This window comes from Prunus mume, linkage group LG7 (assembly GCF_029339155.1).
Source record: "Prunus mume cultivar Tortuosa linkage group LG7, ASM2933915v1, whole genome shotgun sequence".
Lineage (NCBI taxonomy): Eukaryota > Viridiplantae > Streptophyta > Magnoliopsida > Rosales > Rosaceae > Prunus > Prunus mume.
In genome coordinates this window covers 1,924,347-1,945,509 of record NC_142704.1, presented here as the reverse complement: position 1 = coordinate 1,945,509, position 21,163 = coordinate 1,924,347, and the positions used below count along the sequence as shown (strand labels likewise).

The window sequence follows — 21,163 nt, the reverse complement described above, 5'->3', positions numbered from 1 at the left end:
CAAAAAAAAAATCAAATAATAAGTCCTACTTATATGGAACATAACTACCCATATTATCTTTTCTTAATTATAAAAATAAAATAAAAAATAAAACCAAGGGCCTAGTATAATTAGAATATATGTCTCATGCCGTCATCAATTACCTCACAAAGTCATAATCACAAAGCTTTTTTCTTTGTAATTGATTGTTTGTTTGTTGGGTCCATTGGATGGTCCGGACCTAAGTTGAGAGAGAGAGAGAGAGAGAGAGAGAGCGACAAATAATGCCAAGAAGAAATTAGCATGTCCACGGAATGAGGATCTTTTTGTTTATCCACACTCAAACATGTATATGTATGGAATTACACATGTTTTGTAGTTCTCAAATTTCCCCATTTTGTGATCTCATTTCAACATAGTTCTTTATGCAATGATAGGATAGAAGGAATTGGCACACGCTTTTATATTTAATTATCATTTTTGTACGAGTAAATAGGATTAGAGATTTGAATTTTGTGTGTATACAACCATTTGTTTATCTATGTTATCATTGTTTTAGAGCCAAGTGGTGAGAGATTAAAAAAAAATTTGTATACAATTTGTTAAAATAAAAAAAGTACTCATTTTTGCCCATTTGAAATACAAGCGTCATAAGTCATTTCCTTATTTTTTTTTTATCGCAAGTATCCAACTATCAAGTCAAACTTTCTTTTCATCAGAATGTTGCTATTTGTACCATATCTACTAACCTAAATTCTATTTAGTGTCATACATTCGTAGCGTATCATTATATGGTAACTATCTTACCTTTATCCATCATTAACCTTCTTAATAACCTTGCTTAGTCTGCAAAATAGTTTCTTAACAAAAGAAAAAATGGGTTGTTGTCAGCCCAAAAAAGAAAAAAGAAAATGGATTACGAGCAGGTGAGAATCTATACTGTGCTGAAGTGCCGGCATTGAGGACAAATGGACCACCAGTAAAGTATAGGAACACTTTATGCCGCACTATTTAATTGTCATCGAAAAACAGTCGTGCTCCGTTTTCATCAGCAGAGGAGCCAAAGTCTCTCTCTCTCTCTCTCTCTCTCTCTCGAATTTCTATCAGAGAGCAAACCGAAAACCCTAGTCAGCAGCTTCCTGCAAATTCCTAGATTTGAATTGCGACTGTATTCGCAGCATACCAGGTAACCCTCCAATGAATTTACATCGTCGTATAATTTCATATTGGATTCATCTTACACTGCCTACAGTAACCTGAGTTTTGATCTTTTGAGTCTTAATTTTGGAGTATGGTTGTTTTAATTACTGTGGAAGGTTGCATTCACGCTTTCTGGGTTTTGAATGATTTAATTCAATGAACATTTCATCGTCAAATTTTAATTTTCAGTTTTAGCATGCTACGATAATTCAGTTGTTACCTATGATATTAGCTATGTTATTGTTTTTTTGTATTTGTTTATAAATATTCGTTTGTTGGGCCATTCAATAATGCAGTTTTGTACTTTTATTTTGGGTGACATGATGAAGTGGTGGTGATTGAATATAATAATTGGTCAGTGGGGTTACAAAGATAGATTTTTCAAGAGAAAGAAAAAGTGGAAAAGTATATATGAAAAGAGAATTGACATTATGAACAAACAAATTTTAACGGCCATATGCCATCACTCTATTTAATGTATAAGGGATGCAAGTCGAATTGGATTTCTTCAACTAGTTGTGCTGTGTGTGTGTGCTCATTCGCACTGATAACCAGTTAAGGCTCACCGAGTTTTTGCATGATTCTTGGTGTAAGAAAGTAATATCATTTTATATAGGCCTTAGCTAGGAAAACAGTAGATCTTTGGGATGGTTCCAATAAAGATATTTGATTTCAATTTTTTTTTCACCTGATGCCCATGAATTTTTTCAAGGTAGTTAATTGAGAGGCTGTATACCAATTTTCCAGGTGCGTCCATGGCACTCCTTTACAAATGGGTTCATCATACTGCATCCGTACTGAGATATTTCGGCATAAATCTGGACAAAATGTGGGTTTGAGTAGGGCAAACAATATAGAGGCAGCCAAGTTGAAGGAAAATTGCATTGGCTTCTCTTCCGTGTCATGTTACTCTCCTAGGAAGACACAGATTTTTCATGTAGACAATGCAGTACTAGGACATAAACGAGGGCATAGTGTGATAGTTGCTGCAAGTCCTCCCACAGAAGATGCAGTAATTGTTACAGAGCCTCTGACGAAAGAGGATCTTGTAGGGTATCTTGCCTCTGGATGCAAGCCTAAGGAAAATTGGAGGTATTTATTGCCTTATTTTACATCAACTCATTATTATTTCAATGTGGCTTGAAAGTCAATGATAATTTAGATTGTCATGTTCTGTATCTTACCACTCTCTCTGTACCCAGTTTGTTGGATAACCAATCATAATTTGTAAACTTAATCTTTTCCATCCTCAGAATTGGTACAGAGCATGAGAAGTTTGGTTTTGAGCTAAAAACCTTACGTCCTATGAAATATGAACAAATAGCTGAGTTGCTTAATGGAATTTCTGAGAGATTTGATTGGGAGAAAGTCATGGAAGGCGACAAGATTATTGGACTCAAACAGGTATTCTTATTCTTCTTCTACTCTTCCAATATGGATAACATTTTGTGTTATTTATATGTTTTACTTCCTTTAATCATCTGTTATAGGGATGTTAATATTTATAAATCCCTTCCTTTGTGACTTATGCATTCTCATATTGCCATTTAATAATCAATTATCATGAAACACTTGTCATTTATTTTTCGTTATTTAAAGTAAAAAATATTTGACATTGTGGGCCAGGGTAAGCAAAGCATATCGCTGGAGCCTGGAGGCCAATTTGAGCTTAGTGGTGCACCTCTTGAGACTCTACATCAGACTTGTGCTGAAGTCAATTCACACCTTTATCAGGTCAGTGAAAACTGAAAAATTGGACCTTGGAATAACATGCAAGCTAGGGTCACTCTTCATGCATAGATTGCTTTTAAGTAAAGTCTGGTTGATAAATGAAGTTTCTGTATCTTTCTTTTCATTTATTTTTGGCAAGTAAATTTGTTCATTGTTAACTTTTTTTTAGGTTAAAGCAGTTACAGAGGAAATGGGAATTGGATTTCTTGGAATTGGTTTTCAGCCGAAATGGAGGATTAAGGACATACCTATAATGCCCAAGGTATTGTTTAATCATATTTTCAACCATACGGTGATGCACAAATGCAACATTTGTTTAGATTAGGACTTGAGATGGCACATGCTGAAACATGCCTTGTAGACTGAAGTAGTTGTTTTCTGTGGACAAGGCCATATCAGGCACTTTATTCCATTTTCTTTATTATTGGAAGGTTGTAGAAGAGATTGCAGTTTATTTAATTAAGAACTCTTAATACTTCTCTTTAAACAGCCTCTGAGTAGTTTTATAAAGAGGAAAAGGAATACCAAAGCACATCACCCTAATGCTGTAACTTGATGATTAGATGCTAATATCACATTCTCCTTTTAAATTTCATACTGCAGTCCCTTGATGCCCAATGTGGCCTTGTTAGCTTTAATAATGCCATTTTTCATAATCTTTCAATACTTAGATTATCTGCACATTGATCGAGTGTTTTGGCTCAGGGAAGATATGAGATTATGAGAAATTACATGCCAAAAGTTGGCACGCTTGGACTTGATATGATGTTCAGGACTTGCACTGTACAGGTAAGATGATTGTCACTAATCTATTCAGGTAGTTGCTATGAATACTTCTTACGGCTAGTTATGTTTCATAATGTGTTAGTCCATTGATTTGGCGAGTAAGATATCTGAAGCTCATGCACAACTTCTTTGTTCACTTTTGTAGGTTAATCTGGATTTCAGTTCTGAAGCAGACATGATAAGAAAATTTCGTGCTGGTCTTGCTTTGCAGCCTGTGAGGAATACTGGCCTCTTGTTTTGATGTAAAATTTGTTACTTATATGGTATTTAACATTACAATAAATGAAACAGATAGCAACTGCTCTATTCGCAAATTCACCTTTCACTGAAGGAAAGCCAAATGGTTTTCTAAGCATGAGAAGGTTTCTATTGTTCTCAATTTTTATAATATATATTCTATTAAATTTTTTTTTTGGAATTCGTATAACATTTGGTTGATTGTAACAGTCAAATTTGGACTGATACTGACAACAATCGCACTGGCATGCTTCCCTTTGTTTTTGATGACTCCTTTGGGTAAGCCTTTTGATTGTCATTATGAAATTAGTTCTTGCTTTCTTCTGTGACTATAATTTTATATTTCAGAATCCAATTATTTGAAAATTTACATCTATTTGATGATAGGTAATATCATTTTGAGCATAGAAAATTCAGTGTGTTACAAACACATCCTCAGTCTCCTTGTTATGCCTAATCTGCTTATTTGTTTGTTCAATATCAGACTGTTCTTAAGATTCTTAACCAAACAAATCAAAACCTGAAGCCAGAACTTTCTCCTTTGATAGTTGGCAGGCGTGTGATTGTGGATAGTTCATAATTCTAGCTTGGTTTTTCTACTCTATTTGGATGCCAAGAATGGATTTTTTTGTATAAACTATTGAACTATGATGGAGCACATGAATGGTTTTTAAATGAATTTTTACGTGGATGGTCTTTTAATGAATTTTTTACGTGAATGGTTTTCTTAATGAATTTTTCACTTGAATAGTTTTGTTTAACTTATTTTGTAGCTTTGCTATTTAGTTCTGCACATAATGTTGTAATGCTTGAATTGATTTCTATTTAATTGTAGTGGAATTTTTTTGTGGGATAATTTTTTATTGCATGTTGATTCTCCATTCATAGTTGTACAATTACCTTTTAATCATTTAGTTAGTCTTATAAGCTTTTTTGTTTTAAAAAAAAATTTCTTTTGCAGGTTTGAACAATATGTTGATTATGCTCTTGATGTTCCCATGTACTTTGTTTATCGGAAAAAGAAGTACATCGACTGTACCGGAATGACCTTCCGGGTTTCTATCTATCCTTTGTGGTCTAGTAATTTTAGGCTTTCTCCTGCAGCTGCTGTCTTTGTTTGCCTGAAGCTACTGATTTATTAAAGACAATGGTATGGTTGTCTGCATGCAGGACTTTTTGGCAGGAAAGCTGAGCTGCATTCCGGGTGAATTGCCAACCCTGAATGATTGGGAGAATCATTTAACAACTATATTTCCTGAGGTTCATACTAGCATGAATAATGAAACCATTACCTCATACTTCCTTACTGTTGCCTACTTATGCTATATTGGTTTTTCCATTCAGGTCAGGCTGAAGAGATACTTGGAGATGAGGGGTGCTGATGGAGGGCCTTGGAGGAGATTGTGCGCTTTGCCAGCATTTTGGGTAATAGGCAATTTCCTCTTTATACATAACTAGTTCATTTGTTCTTGTATGTAAGCCACAGGCGTACTTTTTGAGGATAGAAAAGATATCTCAGTGTTTCGTTATGTCCTTTGTGTCTCTTATGTTGTATGCGAAATCCTAAAACTTATTTGACTGCCAGTTATCTAGCTTCTGCCGGTTATTTTATTTAGTATAGTATCCAGCAAAATCAGCTCATTATGATGTTCTATCAAATACCAGGTAGGTATACTGTATGATGAGGTTGCCCTACAGAATGTGTTAGACATTACAGCTGATTGGACCCCTGAAGAAAGACAGATGCTGAGAGATAAGGTGACGTTAAATCCTACACGTTTTATGTCAATGAAAAGAAAGTATAAAGCGCTTTTTCCTTTGCATGCATGATTTCAAATTTGTATCTCTATTCTGGACACCATGTATGTTTGACAAAGTTGAGAAAAAATGACCGTGGAGTGGTTGACATTTTGCCCTTGCGACATATACTGTGGTCAGGTTGCAAACTTTTGGCACTCATTTGTAAGTTGTAACGTCTTTCATGCCACACCTATTGGTGTTGGAGCCTTGGAGGACACTCATTGGTGCTGGAATCATAATTTGGGCCGCCAGGCAATGAGATGTCCTAGCCATTGTGGTTAAAATCCAGCTAAAAAGATTGAGTGATAGTTATCTACTTTTTACTCATTTATTTGTTATCCCATGTTCTGTCTTTTTATTTTCTGATAAAATCAAATCTTTAGCTAATTGCACGACCTTGGAATTCAATTTGTTAAGTTACCTTTGCTTCAAATCAATATTAATTCATGAAGATTGAACCACAGGATAAATTCCACTCTGTTTTGTTGGTAGTGATACTGACCTCTTAAATTTGTGTTATTCAGTTTGCAAATCTAATTCTAGAGTTATTTTAAGCAGGTCCCCATAACTGGTCTAAAGACACCATTTCGGGATGGGTTGCTCAAGCATGTTGCCCAAGATGTCGTAAAGTTGGCAAAGGTAAATTGGGCTTCTCTTGCTGCTCCGTATGTGTGTTTGTGTGAGGCTGTGTCTCTGCATGACTAGATTATGGCATTTTTTTGCTGCAGGATGGCCTGGAAAGAAGAGGCTTTAAGGAATCTGGGTTCTTGAATGAGGTGGCCGAGGTTGTCAGAACTGGTAAGTTAATTATCCACCAGGATGCGGCTTTATTTTTCCTTTTCTCGAGGGGTATTCAGTGTTCACATTGCAAGTTAATTACATGGCAGGTGTAACACCAGCTGAGAGGCTATTGGAATTGTATAACGGGAAGTGGGGACAACAAATAGAACCCTGTTTTTGAGGAGCTACTTTACTGAGGTGAGGCACTTCAGCAGGGTCATTTTGCATGTAAACCTTGCAAATTTTCAGGTGTAATCTTTAGGTTTTTTTTAAAAGCTGCTTTCAGTTTGTGATTACAGATTTACCTTTCCACAGGAATAATTTGTGATGTAAATCTTAGGCATGAAGTTTCGTTTCTAATTTGGACCCAACATAGTCAGATCATTGTTCCAGTATATTCTTGGAAGGTTGAAAATAATTGAAACTTCTTGAGATGAATTCATTTGTATAACCTGACGGCATGTTGTGGGAAAGAAAGTGAACAGAAGTTCATTTTGTTGCAGTCCCGCGTATATTTTTCTGATTTCCCCTTCCAATTGACTCTTCAAGTTATTTCCTTATTCATATAGCTCTGTTATTCCATGTAGTAAAAGTGGAAATGTTCCAGAAAGACAAAAAGCCAGCTATCGTTTTCTGGATATTGACTTCTTTCATATTCTATTTTTTGAAAGTTTAAAGAAATCAGAAAACAATAATTAGTAACGAAAATATGAAGATTTATTTTGGGGCTAGGTGCTTTAATGATATTTTTGGGTGAATTTAGAAGCCCTCTTTTATTGTGTCAGCCCAAATTGATTCACTGCATTTGGATCTCAAACTTTTAGCTCAAACCCAACTTGAGAATAGTCATCCAATCCAACGCCCTGATTTACCCAGAAGTCCAGACATAATTTTTTATACTAGCGATATTGCGAGATTGGGGAATCGAAAAAAAAAACCTGAAGTATAACTGTGGATGCTCTTACCCTCTTAAGTTGTAAGCTCTTTGCAAGTCCAGATTTAAAGTGGCTATATTTTTGCCTAATTATGGACGAACCAGATAACCAACCCCCTGCCATTATCAGCCAAAAAGATGAGGGTTGTGGTATGTAACAGAGCAAGAAGAAGATGATGAAACAACCATGATCGCAAACTGTGAACTGCATATTTGTTTTCAGGTGTCTTCTTTCTCATTTAATTTGTTGTTCGTTGGATTAACAAAAGATAAAGGAAAATGCAGCTTCAGTGAATGAATTCGATGATGTTTAAAAAGCTTCAAATGTATGGTGCTCTTGCTGATTGTGTTTGGGCATGGATTACAAATGCATATTAAAAGCAAGAAATAAAAAGACAAGATTAATAAACAACTGCATGATTGCACATGTAAGTTAGTAAAATATTGCCATGGATTCCCAAAGAAAAAATAACTTTATGATTGACAAATTACACTTTGGTCTAGTGATAGATGTCTCAATTTGACGAAAAAGAAAAGATATATATTTGTCACGATTTAAAATATCTCTTTATGACCAGCCTTATTATGATGACTTAGCTTTGTTGTGTGTTACTCTTGCTTTAAAAATTTCTTATCTTTATTTATTTTCAAAATTTCATGATTGCAATGTGTAAACAAATCTTCGAGTTAGATTGTTGTCATTGCCCTCTGTGTGGATCACGTGTTATCTTATAATACATGATTAACCAAAATAAAAACACAGCTGTTGGCTCAGATAATATTATTCTAGTTCAAACTCGGCTCAAGCTTGAACAAAGATCATAGACTTGGCTCATCTTCGATTCAAATGATTTTTTCAACTAGCACTAGTACACCAACTAGCTCAGATAATATGTGTTGCTCTTGAATTGTATCGAGACGATTTATAGACTTACAAAATAAGCATCCTGCACAATAAAGGATAGAAGAGAGAAGAGTACACGATGACTATTTTGAAGTGCTAATAACAATCCAAAATAAGCAATATATAAAATTTGACACAAAGTGGAGTTTCTTCATAAACTGTATTAAAACCTACTAAATATCTCAAAAGAGCCAAAGGCAAAGTGCACTTGAAAAAACTAGAATACCATTTAGTTTTTAGTTAGTCGTATTTCTCTTCCCAACGTTGAAAAAGATAACTAGTTTTTAGAAGAAATGTAGTGTCTGTGGTTGAATTTTTATAAAAGTATTAGGAACAACTTATATTGAACTTATGTGTGCATGTTTACCGCTTATGAACTATGGTGACATTTTGTTTGTCTTTGTTCTAGCTATTTTCCGATCCTGATTCGCATAATGGAGTTATTCTGGGATTCGTAGTTGGGACGGTGATGGAAGACATTTTGAAGCTTAAACCTGTATATTTGTTTACACTTTGTTACTAATATCTCTACTGGTATTTTGGAAACAGGTGAAGCTTCTGTATTTTCTTGGCTTGTACGTAAGGGTTATAGTGTTCTAGGCCATCTCCAGTCATAAGTAGTCAAGGACTAAAAATTTAGCCCTCCAAAATATTATTTTTTAAAGAATAGTGCATGACTAAATTTTTCCATCTCCAGCCATACATGGCTATATTTTAGGGTCCTTCTTATTTTATTATTTTGAGAAAAACTATAGTACAACACTCACACATTCTACAACTATGTATTTGTTTAATTTAATTAATACAAATTTATAAATAAACTCCTAGACATGTATTTATAAAAAAACCCAAACACTATTTAAATATAGAGTCAACTTTTTGGGTGTGTTTATAAATGAGTTCTCCATAGTAAACTCCCTTTAATTAACTACTATTTAGAGACAATATTCTATATATGACAAGATTTCTGATAAGATTTTGTGTCCACGTGGCACGTCTTATCGTGAAGAAATCTTAATAATTTTTCGGGCTATGATTTTTGAGTGACACGTGTTGAATTTTTTAACAATTTTTTTCTTAAATAACAAGAATTGAAACATTTAAAAAGTATGTGTGAAAACCTGAATTTAAAACATTTAAAACATTTAAAAAGTTTAAAACATTTAAAAAGTATGTGTGAAAACATGAATTTAAAACATTTAAAACATGATTTGAAAACATTTAAAATTTGAAAACTTAATTTTTCGGGCTCCAATAGTCATGACCAGTAATTTTTATATTTTTTTTCTTAAATAACACGAATTGAAAACATTTAAAAAGGTGACTACACTTTAAAATATAAAAAAATAAAAAAAGAATGGGTTTCAATGGTCGGTCATGACCATTAATTTTTTTTTTTGGTCGAAAGTTCTGACTGATTCTTGTGTTTCAACAAACAACGTGAATTCTGTAATATTTTATTGAATCTTCAGAGAAAGTCAGAAACACATTTCTGAAAATGTAATTGACAAGTGGGGGTGAAATCCTCACATGTAACTCCTGGGCATAATTTTTTAGGGGGAATTAGAAAACAGACCCTACTATTAAAGTTTCCTTCTTTTAGATCAAACTTTTAGGTGAAATGAAAAGAGAACTGAAGTTATCAACGTAGAACTTTTAATGGGAAAGCTTGAATGTTTTTTTTAGGGGAAAGCTTGAATGTTTTTTTTAGGGAAAAAATATGCAATATGCTACTTTGTTTGGGTCATAAGAAGTTTATTAGTTGAAGGAAAATGTATAAGAGAAGAGAACTGAAGTTATGAACACAGAACTTGCAATGGCCCTGTGTTATTACTCTGTTTAATGTGTAAGAGCTGCAGGTGCAATCGGGTTTCTAGGATTTGTTATGTGTGTGAAGAAGGGCTGCTCGATTTCCCTTTGTGATGTTTCCAGAGACAAGATGATCTTCTTTTATTAGTTTTGTGCAAGATAAAGAAAAAAACAAGGAAAAATAGCTAAAAATGCAAGAACATGTTCCTGCTCTCCATTTTCCTATTATTCAAAAAGTATTCTTTATAGACAGTGGGAAACACAAGTGCAATTTTTATTGATATTTGGGGTGTAATCCTCACATGTTACATATTGGCATAATTTTGCTGTATTTTTTATTCATTCAGTCCATATCTATTTTATCGGCAGAATAGTGTCAATGGCTCTAAAGAAAAGATTGTTGCATTGCACATGAGTCAGAAGTTGGTGGATAGTTTATGTTATGACAATATATATAGTCTTCAAGGGTCACCATTTCATGTCAAGAAATATCAAAGAGGTTAGCAGCTAGCTGCGGTGTTGCAGTGGCAGTGGTAAGGTAGTTGATTGAGAGATTGTGTAAAGTGCTTTTCGAGGGGTGGCCATGGCACTCATTTCACAGACATCATACTGCATTGTCTTCTCTTCCTCTTATACTGCCAGCAAGACACATGCTATGCATGTAGACAATGCTGAAGTAGGACAGAGGCAACGACGTAGTGCAATAGTTGCTGCAAGCCCTCCCACAGAAGCGGCTGTTATTGCTGCAGAGCCACTGACGAAAGAGGATCTTATTGGGTATCTTGCCTCTGGATGCAAGCCTAAAGAAAATTGGAGGTACTTATATGCATCATCATCTTACATGGATCAGAGTTAGTTGAATAGCTTGTCCTAACTTGTATACTTAATCATGCTCCATCCTCAGAATTGGCACTGAGCAGGAGAGATTTGGCTTTGATCTAAAGACTTTACGTCCTATGAAATATGAACACATTGCCGAGTTGCTTAATGGGATTGCTGATAGATTTGATTGGGATAAAATCATGGAAGGCAACAACATTATTGCACTCAAACAGGTAAAATGGCTAAATATATGACTCCATATATTCAAATCAATTATCAAGAAACACTTGCCATTTGTTTTTGGTGATTTTTAAAAAAATATGTGACATTGTCTGCCAGGGTAAGCAGAGCATAACATTGGAGCCTGGAGGTCAATTCGAGCATAGCGGTGCACCTCTTGAAACTCTGCATCAAGTTTGTGCTGAAGTCAATTCTCATCTTTATCAGGTCAGTGAAAATAATTTCTCTTTTGAATTCACATGCAACTATGCAAGTGAGGTTAGTTTTCTTTAAATAAAGTCTAGTTCACAAATGGGATATCTGTTTTTATCGTTGGAGTTAACATGTTCATATGTTCCTTTTTCACTAGGTTAAAGCAGTTCTAAAGGAAATGGGAATCGGATTGCTTGATATTGGTTGTCAGCCTAAATGGGAAATTAAAGATATACCTATGATGCCCAAGGTATTGTTTAACATATGGAAATACATTTCAGTTAGATAAGGAATTTAGATGGCACATGCTGAAACATCAAAGCACATCACCTTCTACTCTAGCTCTTATGGTTTCATGCTCTAATTTCAAATGTTCCTTTTCAAATTTCATGCTGTCGTCTTGTATGATGTCCAATTTGGTCACTTTACATATTTGTTTTAGGACTTTGATTACTGACATACTGATCAAGTATTTTGTCTCAGGAACGATATGAAATTATTAGAAATTACATGCCCAAAGTTGGCTCGCTCGGACTCGATTTGATGTTCAGGACTTGCACTGCACAGGTGAGATGCTTTTTACTAATCTAAGCAGGTTCTTGCTGTGAATACTTGCTAGGGTAGCTATGTTTCATAATGTGATATTCCATTGATTTGCCCAGGAGGAGGATTTTTTAACTCATGCACACCTTCTTTATTCACTATTTTTAGGTTAATCTGGACTTCAGTTCCGAAGCAGACATGATAAAGAAACTTCGTGCTAGTCTTGCTTTGCAGCCTGTGAGGACAGTTTCTCTTGTTTTTGGTGTAAAATTTATTGCTTTACAGTATCTAACCTTTCAACAATTGAAACAGATTGCCACAGCTCTATTTGCAAATTCACCTTTCACTGAAGGAAAGCCAAATGGTTCTCTTAGCATGAGAAGGTTTATGTGGTTCTGTTTTTTCTGCTCATATGCATTCTACTATCCATTCAATATGCATTGATTCTTCAACTTTTTGTAACAGTCAAATTTGGACTGATACTGACAAGGATCGCACTGGCATGATTCCTTTTGTTTTCGATGACACCTTTGGGTAAGATCTTTTTTGTACTTATGAAAGAAGTTCTTAGTTTCTCCTGTGACTATAATTTAATATGTCAGAGTCCAAATGTTTTTAACGTTTACTTCTATTTGATAATAGGTAATCCAATGTCTGTTGAAAAACACAATGTGGTCTCCTTTTATCCTAGTCTTCTTACTTGTTTCAGTTGTCTGTTCTGTAACAGACTGTTTTCAAGAATCTTAACCAAAACTAGCAGTTTCCTAGACATTAATATTTTTTCTACACTGTTTTGTGATCCTTCTTTATCAATTGCCTGATGCTGCATTCATAGGTGTACAAAGCTTCAAATGCATTTTGTTGGTTTTATCTTCTTTATCTTTTCTTAAATTAGTTTTCTTACACAGGTTCGAGAAGTATGTCGAATATGCTCTTGATATTCCCATGTACTTTGTTTATCGGAACAAGAGGCATTTCGACTGTACTGGGATGACCTTCCGGGTTTCCATCTATCCTTTATAGTCTTGTACTTTGCGGATTTCTTCTTTAGCTGCAGTCTTTGTTTGTCTCAAGCTAGTAGTTTGTTAAACACACAGTATGGTTGCATCCATGCAGGATTTCATGGCAGGAAAGTTTCGTTGCATTCCGGGTGAGTTGCCAACCATGAACGATTGGGAGATGCATTTGGGAACTATATATCCTGAGGTTCATACTAGCTTTAATAATCTAATTATCAGCTTATGTATTTCTGATGCTATTGGTATTGTCTAATTATGCCATATTTCACCGTCCATTCAGGTCAGGCTGAAGAGATACTTGGAGATGAGGGGTGCTGATGGAGGACCTTGGAGTAGATTACGTGCCTTGCCTGCATTTTGGGTAAGACGCACTCTGCCTCCTTATACAGAACTAGTTCATTTATTCTGATCTATACACAAGCCAAAAATGAAGTTTTGGAGTGTATTTCACTTCTTTTGAACATCATCGTCTGATAACAGATGGAGTAAATATTTATCATTATGTATGTACTGGCGTTTCGTTTATGTTCTTTGTAGCTGGCTCATATGTAACCTGTGATCATATAACATATCTGAATGCCAGCTATCTGGCTTCTGCAGGTTACGTTATTAACTACTAAAACCCAGAAACATCAGCTGATTTTGTTTTTCTATCAAATGTCAGGTTGGTTTGTTGTATGATGAGGTTTCCCTACAAAATGTGTTAGACATGATAGCTGACTGGACCGCTGAAGAAAGACAGATGCTGAGAGATCAGGTGATGTGAAATGTATATTCTACAGAACAAAGCTCATTCTTCTACAGGTCTCCTACATTATTCTACAATGGTTAAGTTTCCAAATCTAATAATTGTAAAATTACATTTTGTAGGTCCCCAAAACTGGTCTAAAGACACCGTTTCGTGGTAGATTGCTAAAGCATGTTGCTCAAGATGTGGTCCGGTTCGCAAAGGTGAATTGCTCTTTACTTGCTAGTTGCAGCAGATGTAGCTGCTGCTGCTCTGTGTGTGTGTGTGTGAGAGAGAGAGAGAGAGCCAGTGTGTTTATATATGTGTGTGACTGAGTCATAGCATCATCTATTCTTGTGCAGGCTGGCCTGGAAAGAAGAGGCTTTAATGAAACAGGCTTCTTGAATGAGTTGGAGGAGGTGGCTAGAACTGGTATGTTATTTGGAGTTAATATACCTGATATGCAATAGATTTCTAATAGATGTTTTGTTTTCGGGTTTCGTTTTTGAGAGAATTTGGTGTTTATATTGAAAGTTAATCATATTGCAGGTGTAACACCAGCTGAGAAGCTACTGGAGTTGTATTACAGGAAATGGGGACAAAATATAGACCCTGTTTTTGAGGAGCTACTATACTGAAGTTGAGGTTGAGGCACTTGAGTGGAGCCATTTGGTGTGTAAACCTTGCAAATTTGCTCCTTGTTTTTTTAATTTTAGTTTATGATTAGAGATTTGTGTTCCCCCAGGAATAATTTTTTATGTTGTTTTAGGCATGGGGCTTATCATCTAATTTAACACTGCTCCAGTTTATGTAATCAGATCATCTTCCAACTGATTGATCAAGTTCTTTCCTTGATTATAGAGCTCTACTATTCACTGCAGTAGAAGTTGAAATATCTGAAATAGCAACATATATATATCTCAGTTCTTCTGACTCAAACTTCACCAAAAAGAATTTGGCCTGTGCACTCAGTTTTTTATATTTATTTTCTGAATTATTTATTTTTTAATTCATAAATAAGAATGAATGAGGAAATATGGCAGTTTCTTTTGGAGCTATGTGTATTAATCAGATCTTTTTGGAGCTAGTTGTTTATGTTGTTAGCTACTTTAATTTTTTATATTAGGGATTTATGATTCCCTAGGAGTAATTTGTAATGTAATCTTAGGCATGGATGTTTGAAATATAAAGGAAACTTCTTGATATCAATTCATTTGTAACAATCTAATGGTATGTTGTGGCACTCCATGCCCAATGTCATGTGGCTATCAATGTGTGCCATGTGCTCCTGCTTCCTGTCCAAATAGTTACCTTACCATCATGTGGTAGGAGAGTAACCATACAACATTTTCAGATCATGCTCTTGTCCATGCTTGTTTGTGCTTCTTCACCTCTTTATCAATATCTATATACTCTACAGCCTACATTGTGAATCTAAGAGTCATACTCTGTTAACTTGGATGGTCAATTAGGCAGTCATTTCATGTCGGGCTCCGCTACTTTCAGGATCACACACTGATATCATCTCTAACTTAAGTCCATCACAAGGTGGCTCCGCAATTCGTAATAGGTTAATATGGATAATGAAGAACCAGAAATAGAGGAGAAAGGGTGAGGGGATATGTCAAATGCATCTGTACACCTGGAATGATGGGTGTATGGTTGCTGTGGAGGGAACATCCCAACATAATGTGGTGGTGATAACGTAGATGTGGATGGTTCATCCAACTCTTTAGTCTTTACCAATTCAAAACCCAGGCATTTTCTTAAGAACTTCAAAAGATACGATCCAACAACTAGCACATCTGTTGAAGCATATTTCTGATATCTTCTCCCCCTCTTATTTCTACCTTTTTTATTTATTTCTTCTTCCAGAATTATTGAATTATTTATATGTTATTTAATAATAGGTAGTTACATGAGCTAAAAGCCCCATCTGGCAACTGAGACATTTCACACACACACACATATATATATATATATATATATAGCTAGATGTAAAGAGCCATGTAGCTAATTGTTTTGTCTAAAAATATAGGGCGGTCACTACACTTCTCTTTGGAAATCAACAAAGTAATTAGAGATTCTGATACCATATTAGACAACCACTAATTCAATCATCAAGGTTGAACATGTCAGACTGTTGCTTTTTCTAATCAGTTCTTCTGATCAACGATGTGAAGATAAGAATTACATCTGCTTAAAAATTACATCTGCTTAAGAAATTATATAAGTTGGTTTTTGTAAGAAAGCTCAACAATCGACATTGGATTCCAAGTAGGCAAGAGCCAACTAGTCCTAGTGGGGTGTTGGAAAGAGATTGCATATATTATGAGACAGACTGACAGGAATCTCCCATGCATATATGTATCTAATAATTGCAGTTCCCTACTCTCTCTCTCTCTCTCTCACGTACATTTATACATTATAGTTAACGTATGAATTGCCTACCTCGATCTGGAAATCACAATAAATAAATAAATAAATAAAGAGTTAATTACAATGACACTCTGTGAGGGTTTTCGTATTTTCACAAACAGGTTTCAGAATTATTTTAACTCCCCTTAATGTTTCAAATTGTTTTCGTAAAACTCATTCGGTTAATTTTTTGTCTAAAAATCGATGATGTCATCAAAATAATGAAAAATCTTAGAAAATATCAGTGCAATAGAAGCTCTTATGATCAAGTATTGGGATTGGTATGTGAATGACGTATTTTGTATAATTCTTGTTACCATAGGGTCAACGAAATAAAACAAAATGAAAGATAACATGTCTGGTTCTAATTGTTATTAGATCAATGCTAACATAAATCTGTTAAGTTACTTTGTTTTCTGTACATGTTTCACAATATCAGGGTAGCAGATCAAATCAAACCATTACACAATATCTAAATGAAACTATCTGCTTATGAAAACTCAAGCTTTTTATTGGTACATGGCATATCATGAAATAAGAAAATTAAAATTTCAAATAAAGTAACAACAACAAAAAGAAAAAGAGCTTTACTTGACATGAGAAATTTACTATAAAATTCACATTCATCAATGACTATCAATCATTTACGTGTATGTAAACAATTGTTCTTAGCATTTGCCTCTATATATGAATGTGTGTTGTTGTCCGTCTTTTAGTTTTGAATATAACATTTCTCTCTCGGATAATATATCCTGATTATATTTTAAAATAGAGGATAGGGCAGCATTGTCCTCATAATGTGCTAAATAATTAACCCAAATTAGATAGAGCAAAAAAAAAATCACCAAGTTAAGAAAATGGGGTATTTTTGGAATCTTGATGACAGAAGTGAAATCAAATATTGGGAAGGGGATGGGTTTTGATAGTTGAGATTGAATGTGGCCAGAAGAGCAAGCATGAATCTTGTTGTCGCTTTCCTTATCCAGCTCACAACTCTTGTTGGAAGTTTGACATGCCTCCCTGAACAAACCCACATGAAATTATTAAATGAAGTTTATTATTCTCAAATTGACACACAAAAATATCAAGACGAGACTTGAACAAGGCTTTAAACAAAGGCCTACAAAAACCCATCACCATTTCATAATTTTTCCATTGTTCTTTCCTCTCTTCCACCTCTCAACCTTTCATTCATCTTCATCCCCAAAAAGCCTTTTTTTTTTCTTTTTTTTTTTCTTTTTGAATAATTACTTGCACAATTTAGAAAATGAGAGAAATCTTGCACATTCAAGCTGGGCAATGTGGAAACCAAATTGGAGGCAAATTCTGGGAGGTTATGTGTGACGAGCATGGGATTGATCCCACTGGAAAATACAATGGAAATTCTCACCTTCAGCTTGAGAGGGTGAATGTGTACTACAATGAAGCAAATGGTGGCAGATATGTGCCTAGAGCAGTCTTGATGGATCTTGAGCCAGGGACCATGGACAGCTTAAGAACAGGTCCTTATGGGCAAATTTTCAGGCCTGATAACTTTGTGTTTGGCCAAAATGGAGCAGGAAACAACTGGGCTAAAGGGCATTACACAGAAGGAGCTGAGTTGATTGATTCTGTTCTTGATGTGGTTAGAAAAGAGGCAGAGAATTGCGATTGTTTGCAAGGTATATTTGGATTTGGTCTTAATTTTGATTTTTATTAAACTTAATTTTTTTGTTAATTGAATTAATTGAGGGTTTAATTTTGTTGTAGGGTTCCAGATTTGCCATTCACTGGGAGGTGGAACAGGGTCTGGGATGGGGACCCTACTGATATCAAAGATCAGGGAGGAGTATCCAGATAGAATGATGATGACTTTCTCAGTCTTCCCTTCACCAAAAGTCTCTGATACTGTGGTTGAACCCTACAATGCCACCCTATCTGTTCACCAATTGGTGGAAAATGCAGATGAGTGTATGGTCCTTGACAATGAAGCCCTCTATGATATCTGCTTCAGAACTCTCAAGCTCACAAATCCAAGCTGTAAGTAATTACTTTTTAGTCATTTATATGCATGTTTATTGTTCATCAGTTCAATTCAATTGCAAGTTTTCAGATCATCTAACATATTATGTTGCCAGACTTTCAATCTAGATCGTTAAATATGTGAAACTGTGTAAATATATGCCTCAAATTAAGAGTCCGACAATATAATAACATGTTATATATTGAGAAACAATATAACATTTCTACTAAAGTACGCATTTTTTCTTATTAGACTATAACATGTTATGTTGTTAAACCATGAATCTAATCTACCTTAAATATTGACAAACAAGACAACATATCCACTAAAACATGCATTTTCTCTTATTCATACTTACTAACATATTATTTTGTTAGACCGTCAATCTCAAATGGTACCAAATCAGATTTAAATTGAGAGTTTGACAACATAACTTGTAAACCAAGCAAGAGAAAACACTTTACAACTTCCAAAACTAAACCCTGCATTTGCATATTTCACATGTCACAGTTGGTGATCTGAACCATTTGATCTCCACAACCATGAGTGGAGTCACATGCTGCCTCCGATTCCCAGGCCAACTCAACTCCGACCTCCGAAAGCTAGCCGTGAACCTCATCCCCTTCCCCCGCCTCCACTTCTTCATGGTCGGTTTCGCGCCCTTAACCTCTCGGGGCTCCCAATACTATAGGGCCCTCACAATCCCAGAGCTCACACAGCAAATGTGGGACGCCAAGAACATGATGTGCGCCGCCGACCCTCGCCATGGCCGCTACCTCACAGCATCCGCCGTCTTCCGTGGCAAAATGAGCACAAAAGAAGTGGATGAGCAAATGATCAATATACAAAACAAAAACTCCTCCTTCTTTGTCGAGTGGATCCCAAACAACGTGAAATCAAGTGTTTGTGACATTCCACCAACTGGGTTGGCCATGTCCTCCACATTCATGGGAAACTCAACCTCGATCCAGGAGATGTTTCGCCGGGTTTCGGAGCAATTCACGGTCATGTTTAGGAGGAAGGCCTTCTTGCATTGGTACACAGGGGAAGGCATGGATGAGATGGAGTTCACTGAGGCAGAGAGCAACATGAATGACTTGGTTTCTGAGTACCAGCAGTACCAGGATGCTGTGGCGCAGGATGAGGGAGATGAGTATGAGGAGGAAGAGGTGGAGAATTGAGATGGAGGGGTCAGAAGAAAAAAAAAAACTGAAATTTTTTTTTGGGATGCTTGGCGAGGAAGAAATTTGAATTGAATTATGTATTGGGCTCCATAATTTGTGCTTGTGCTTGATATTTTTTCTTTGTTTTATGGTTATTAATAAGATGCTTATGGTAAGCCATTCATGGGGTTTGTGGTCATTTTCCTCTTGTGAATATGCACTCATGGTTGTAATTTATGTAAGGCATTCCCTGTGTAATTTGTTGTAAAAGGCATTTCCTGTGTAATTTGTTGTAATTATTTCATAGTAATGTTAAATGAGTTTGGCAATATTGAGTATAATTATTGAGTTTTTTTTTTTTTGGAAATGGAATTCATTCATAGAACCGAAATAGCGTACATAGAACAACGCCTGTTAAATCCTTCCTAAGAAACAAACCCTAGGTAGGAAAGAGTACCACACATATCATGGACTAGCAAGAGAGTCCAATACAGTCACGTTAGATCACTACAAAAGCAAAGCAAAACAACACTAACACAAAGACCTCCAACCAGTGGCGGACCTACAGAGGCGCAAGGAGGTGCAGCTGCACCTTCCCTCTCCGGAAATAGCTTTGGAGTCGCCCGAAGTTGCCCCTTTGGTCTGTCTTGAAGTTGCCCACCAAGTGTTTGATTAAATGACTGAGCAACGTGTTCTTTTCTGTTCTTTGCTGCGCTGCTGAGTGCAGCGAGCATCTGTTTTATTTGTTTTTTAAATCTTGGCCAAAACGTGGTCGTTTTGGGCTAGGGAAAAACAAGGATGAAGAAGAAGAACAAGGGTTGTGGTTTTCTGTGGGGCCTTGGGTGGGCATGTTTTCCCCGTGGCCCATTGGGCTTATGTAGTTCGTCAACCATGGTCAATTTCATGTTTGTCCGCCACTGTATGCATCCGACAGTCCCCACAAACCACAATTCGTTAATTTGTTCCTTCTCTCTATCCATCTATATTTGTTAATAACTTGAAATTTAAAATTTCAATTGGCTCCCATATGAATTAACCGAGAGATGTTTGGAGTGGTGGAGTGCATCCATATGAACTGAAGAAGATTATGCAGAATTTGGACCCCATGGAGAATTGACATGGGAAATTGAATATTAATTTTTTCAGTATTTATATAATTGAATATTAATTTTGAATGAAGAAGAATATTCATTATGAGTCATGATGAAGGAAAATCTTGTTTAGCTTTATTTGAGTGAACTATACTTTTTTTAAAATGACTATACACACTGGCCAAAACAAAGCTAAACAAGATTTTTAAAAAAAAGTATAGTCATTTCCTAGGTCCGCCAGTGCCTCCAACGACACTTCAACACAACCTAACTATCCAAAGAGTCTTGCAATGAAATCATAGTCATTTGCAGAGCCACAAAATAGTGAGAGCATTCGACAGAGAACATACCAAAGCTCCAGAAAGAAATAGAGAACCCACAAAACACACCAGCTCTATCCACCTCCAATAAGGGTGCTGAAAATAGAGAAGTCTGCAGGGAGCAACACAAGGAAAGAGACAAAATACAACGAACATGACAGGTATCTTAGCCTTATTTAATTACTTCCATTAGTAATTATGTTTTATTTATTCTTTATTTAGTGAATAATTAGTATTAAATATTTTAAGTAACTTCATAAATTATATTACTTGATAAGTAGTAATTTATTTATTTATAAATTTTTATTTAATAAAATATTTGGAGTTACTTTCAATTTGGTACCCTAAAGTTGTACTCTCAAGGCGCGTTTTTCCCCATCTTTTCAATTATAACAATGCGGTACCTCCACATTTAAAATTCGTTGCAATGTGGTTCTACTGTTACAAGATCCGTTAAGTGATGACG

At 35.5% G+C, this 21,163-nt stretch overlaps 3 protein-coding genes across 3 annotated transcripts; all 3 read left to right on the top strand.

Moving 5' to 3' along the window:
• The first annotated feature begins 968 nt into the window (after positions 1 to 968).
• LOC103337459 (glutamate--cysteine ligase, chloroplastic-like) lies at positions 969 to 6,951 on the top strand. The gene is given in 17 exon segments (XM_008240614.3): positions 969 to 1,165; positions 1,927 to 2,271; positions 2,433 to 2,583; positions 2,806 to 2,913; positions 3,080 to 3,172; positions 3,616 to 3,699; positions 3,842 to 3,910; positions 3,988 to 4,058; positions 4,144 to 4,212; positions 4,895 to 4,988; positions 5,104 to 5,193; positions 5,278 to 5,358; positions 5,599 to 5,691; positions 6,292 to 6,372; positions 6,462 to 6,531; positions 6,621 to 6,682; positions 6,684 to 6,951. Coding segments are annotated over 16 exon segments (1,563 nt in total). The 5' UTR covers positions 969 to 1,165; positions 1,927 to 1,951; the 3' UTR covers positions 6,711 to 6,951.
• Positions 6,952 to 10,743: 3,792 nt separating this feature from the next.
• Positions 10,744 to 14,615, top strand: LOC103337460 (glutamate--cysteine ligase, chloroplastic-like). The gene is made up of 15 exons (XM_089041357.1): positions 10,744 to 10,976; positions 11,065 to 11,215; positions 11,322 to 11,429; positions 11,572 to 11,664; positions 11,898 to 11,981; positions 12,126 to 12,194; positions 12,270 to 12,340; positions 12,423 to 12,491; positions 12,866 to 12,959; positions 13,074 to 13,163; positions 13,257 to 13,337; positions 13,641 to 13,733; positions 13,847 to 13,927; positions 14,066 to 14,135; positions 14,253 to 14,615. Exons 1-15 carry the CDS (start codon positions 10,744 to 10,746, stop codon positions 14,339 to 14,341), a joined length of 1,476 nt encoding a protein of 491 aa, XP_088897483.1. The 3' UTR covers positions 14,342 to 14,615.
• Positions 14,616 to 17,175: 2,560 nt separating this feature from the next.
• LOC103337461 (tubulin beta-7 chain) lies at positions 17,176 to 19,615 on the top strand. The gene is made up of 3 exons (XM_008240619.2): positions 17,176 to 17,782; positions 17,871 to 18,140; positions 18,634 to 19,615. The coding sequence occupies exons 1-3, from the start codon at positions 17,389 to 17,391 to the stop codon at positions 19,302 to 19,304; spliced, it is 1,335 nt and encodes a 444-aa protein (XP_008238841.1). The 5' UTR covers positions 17,176 to 17,388; the 3' UTR covers positions 19,305 to 19,615.
• Positions 19,616 to 21,163: the final 1,548 nt, after the last annotated feature.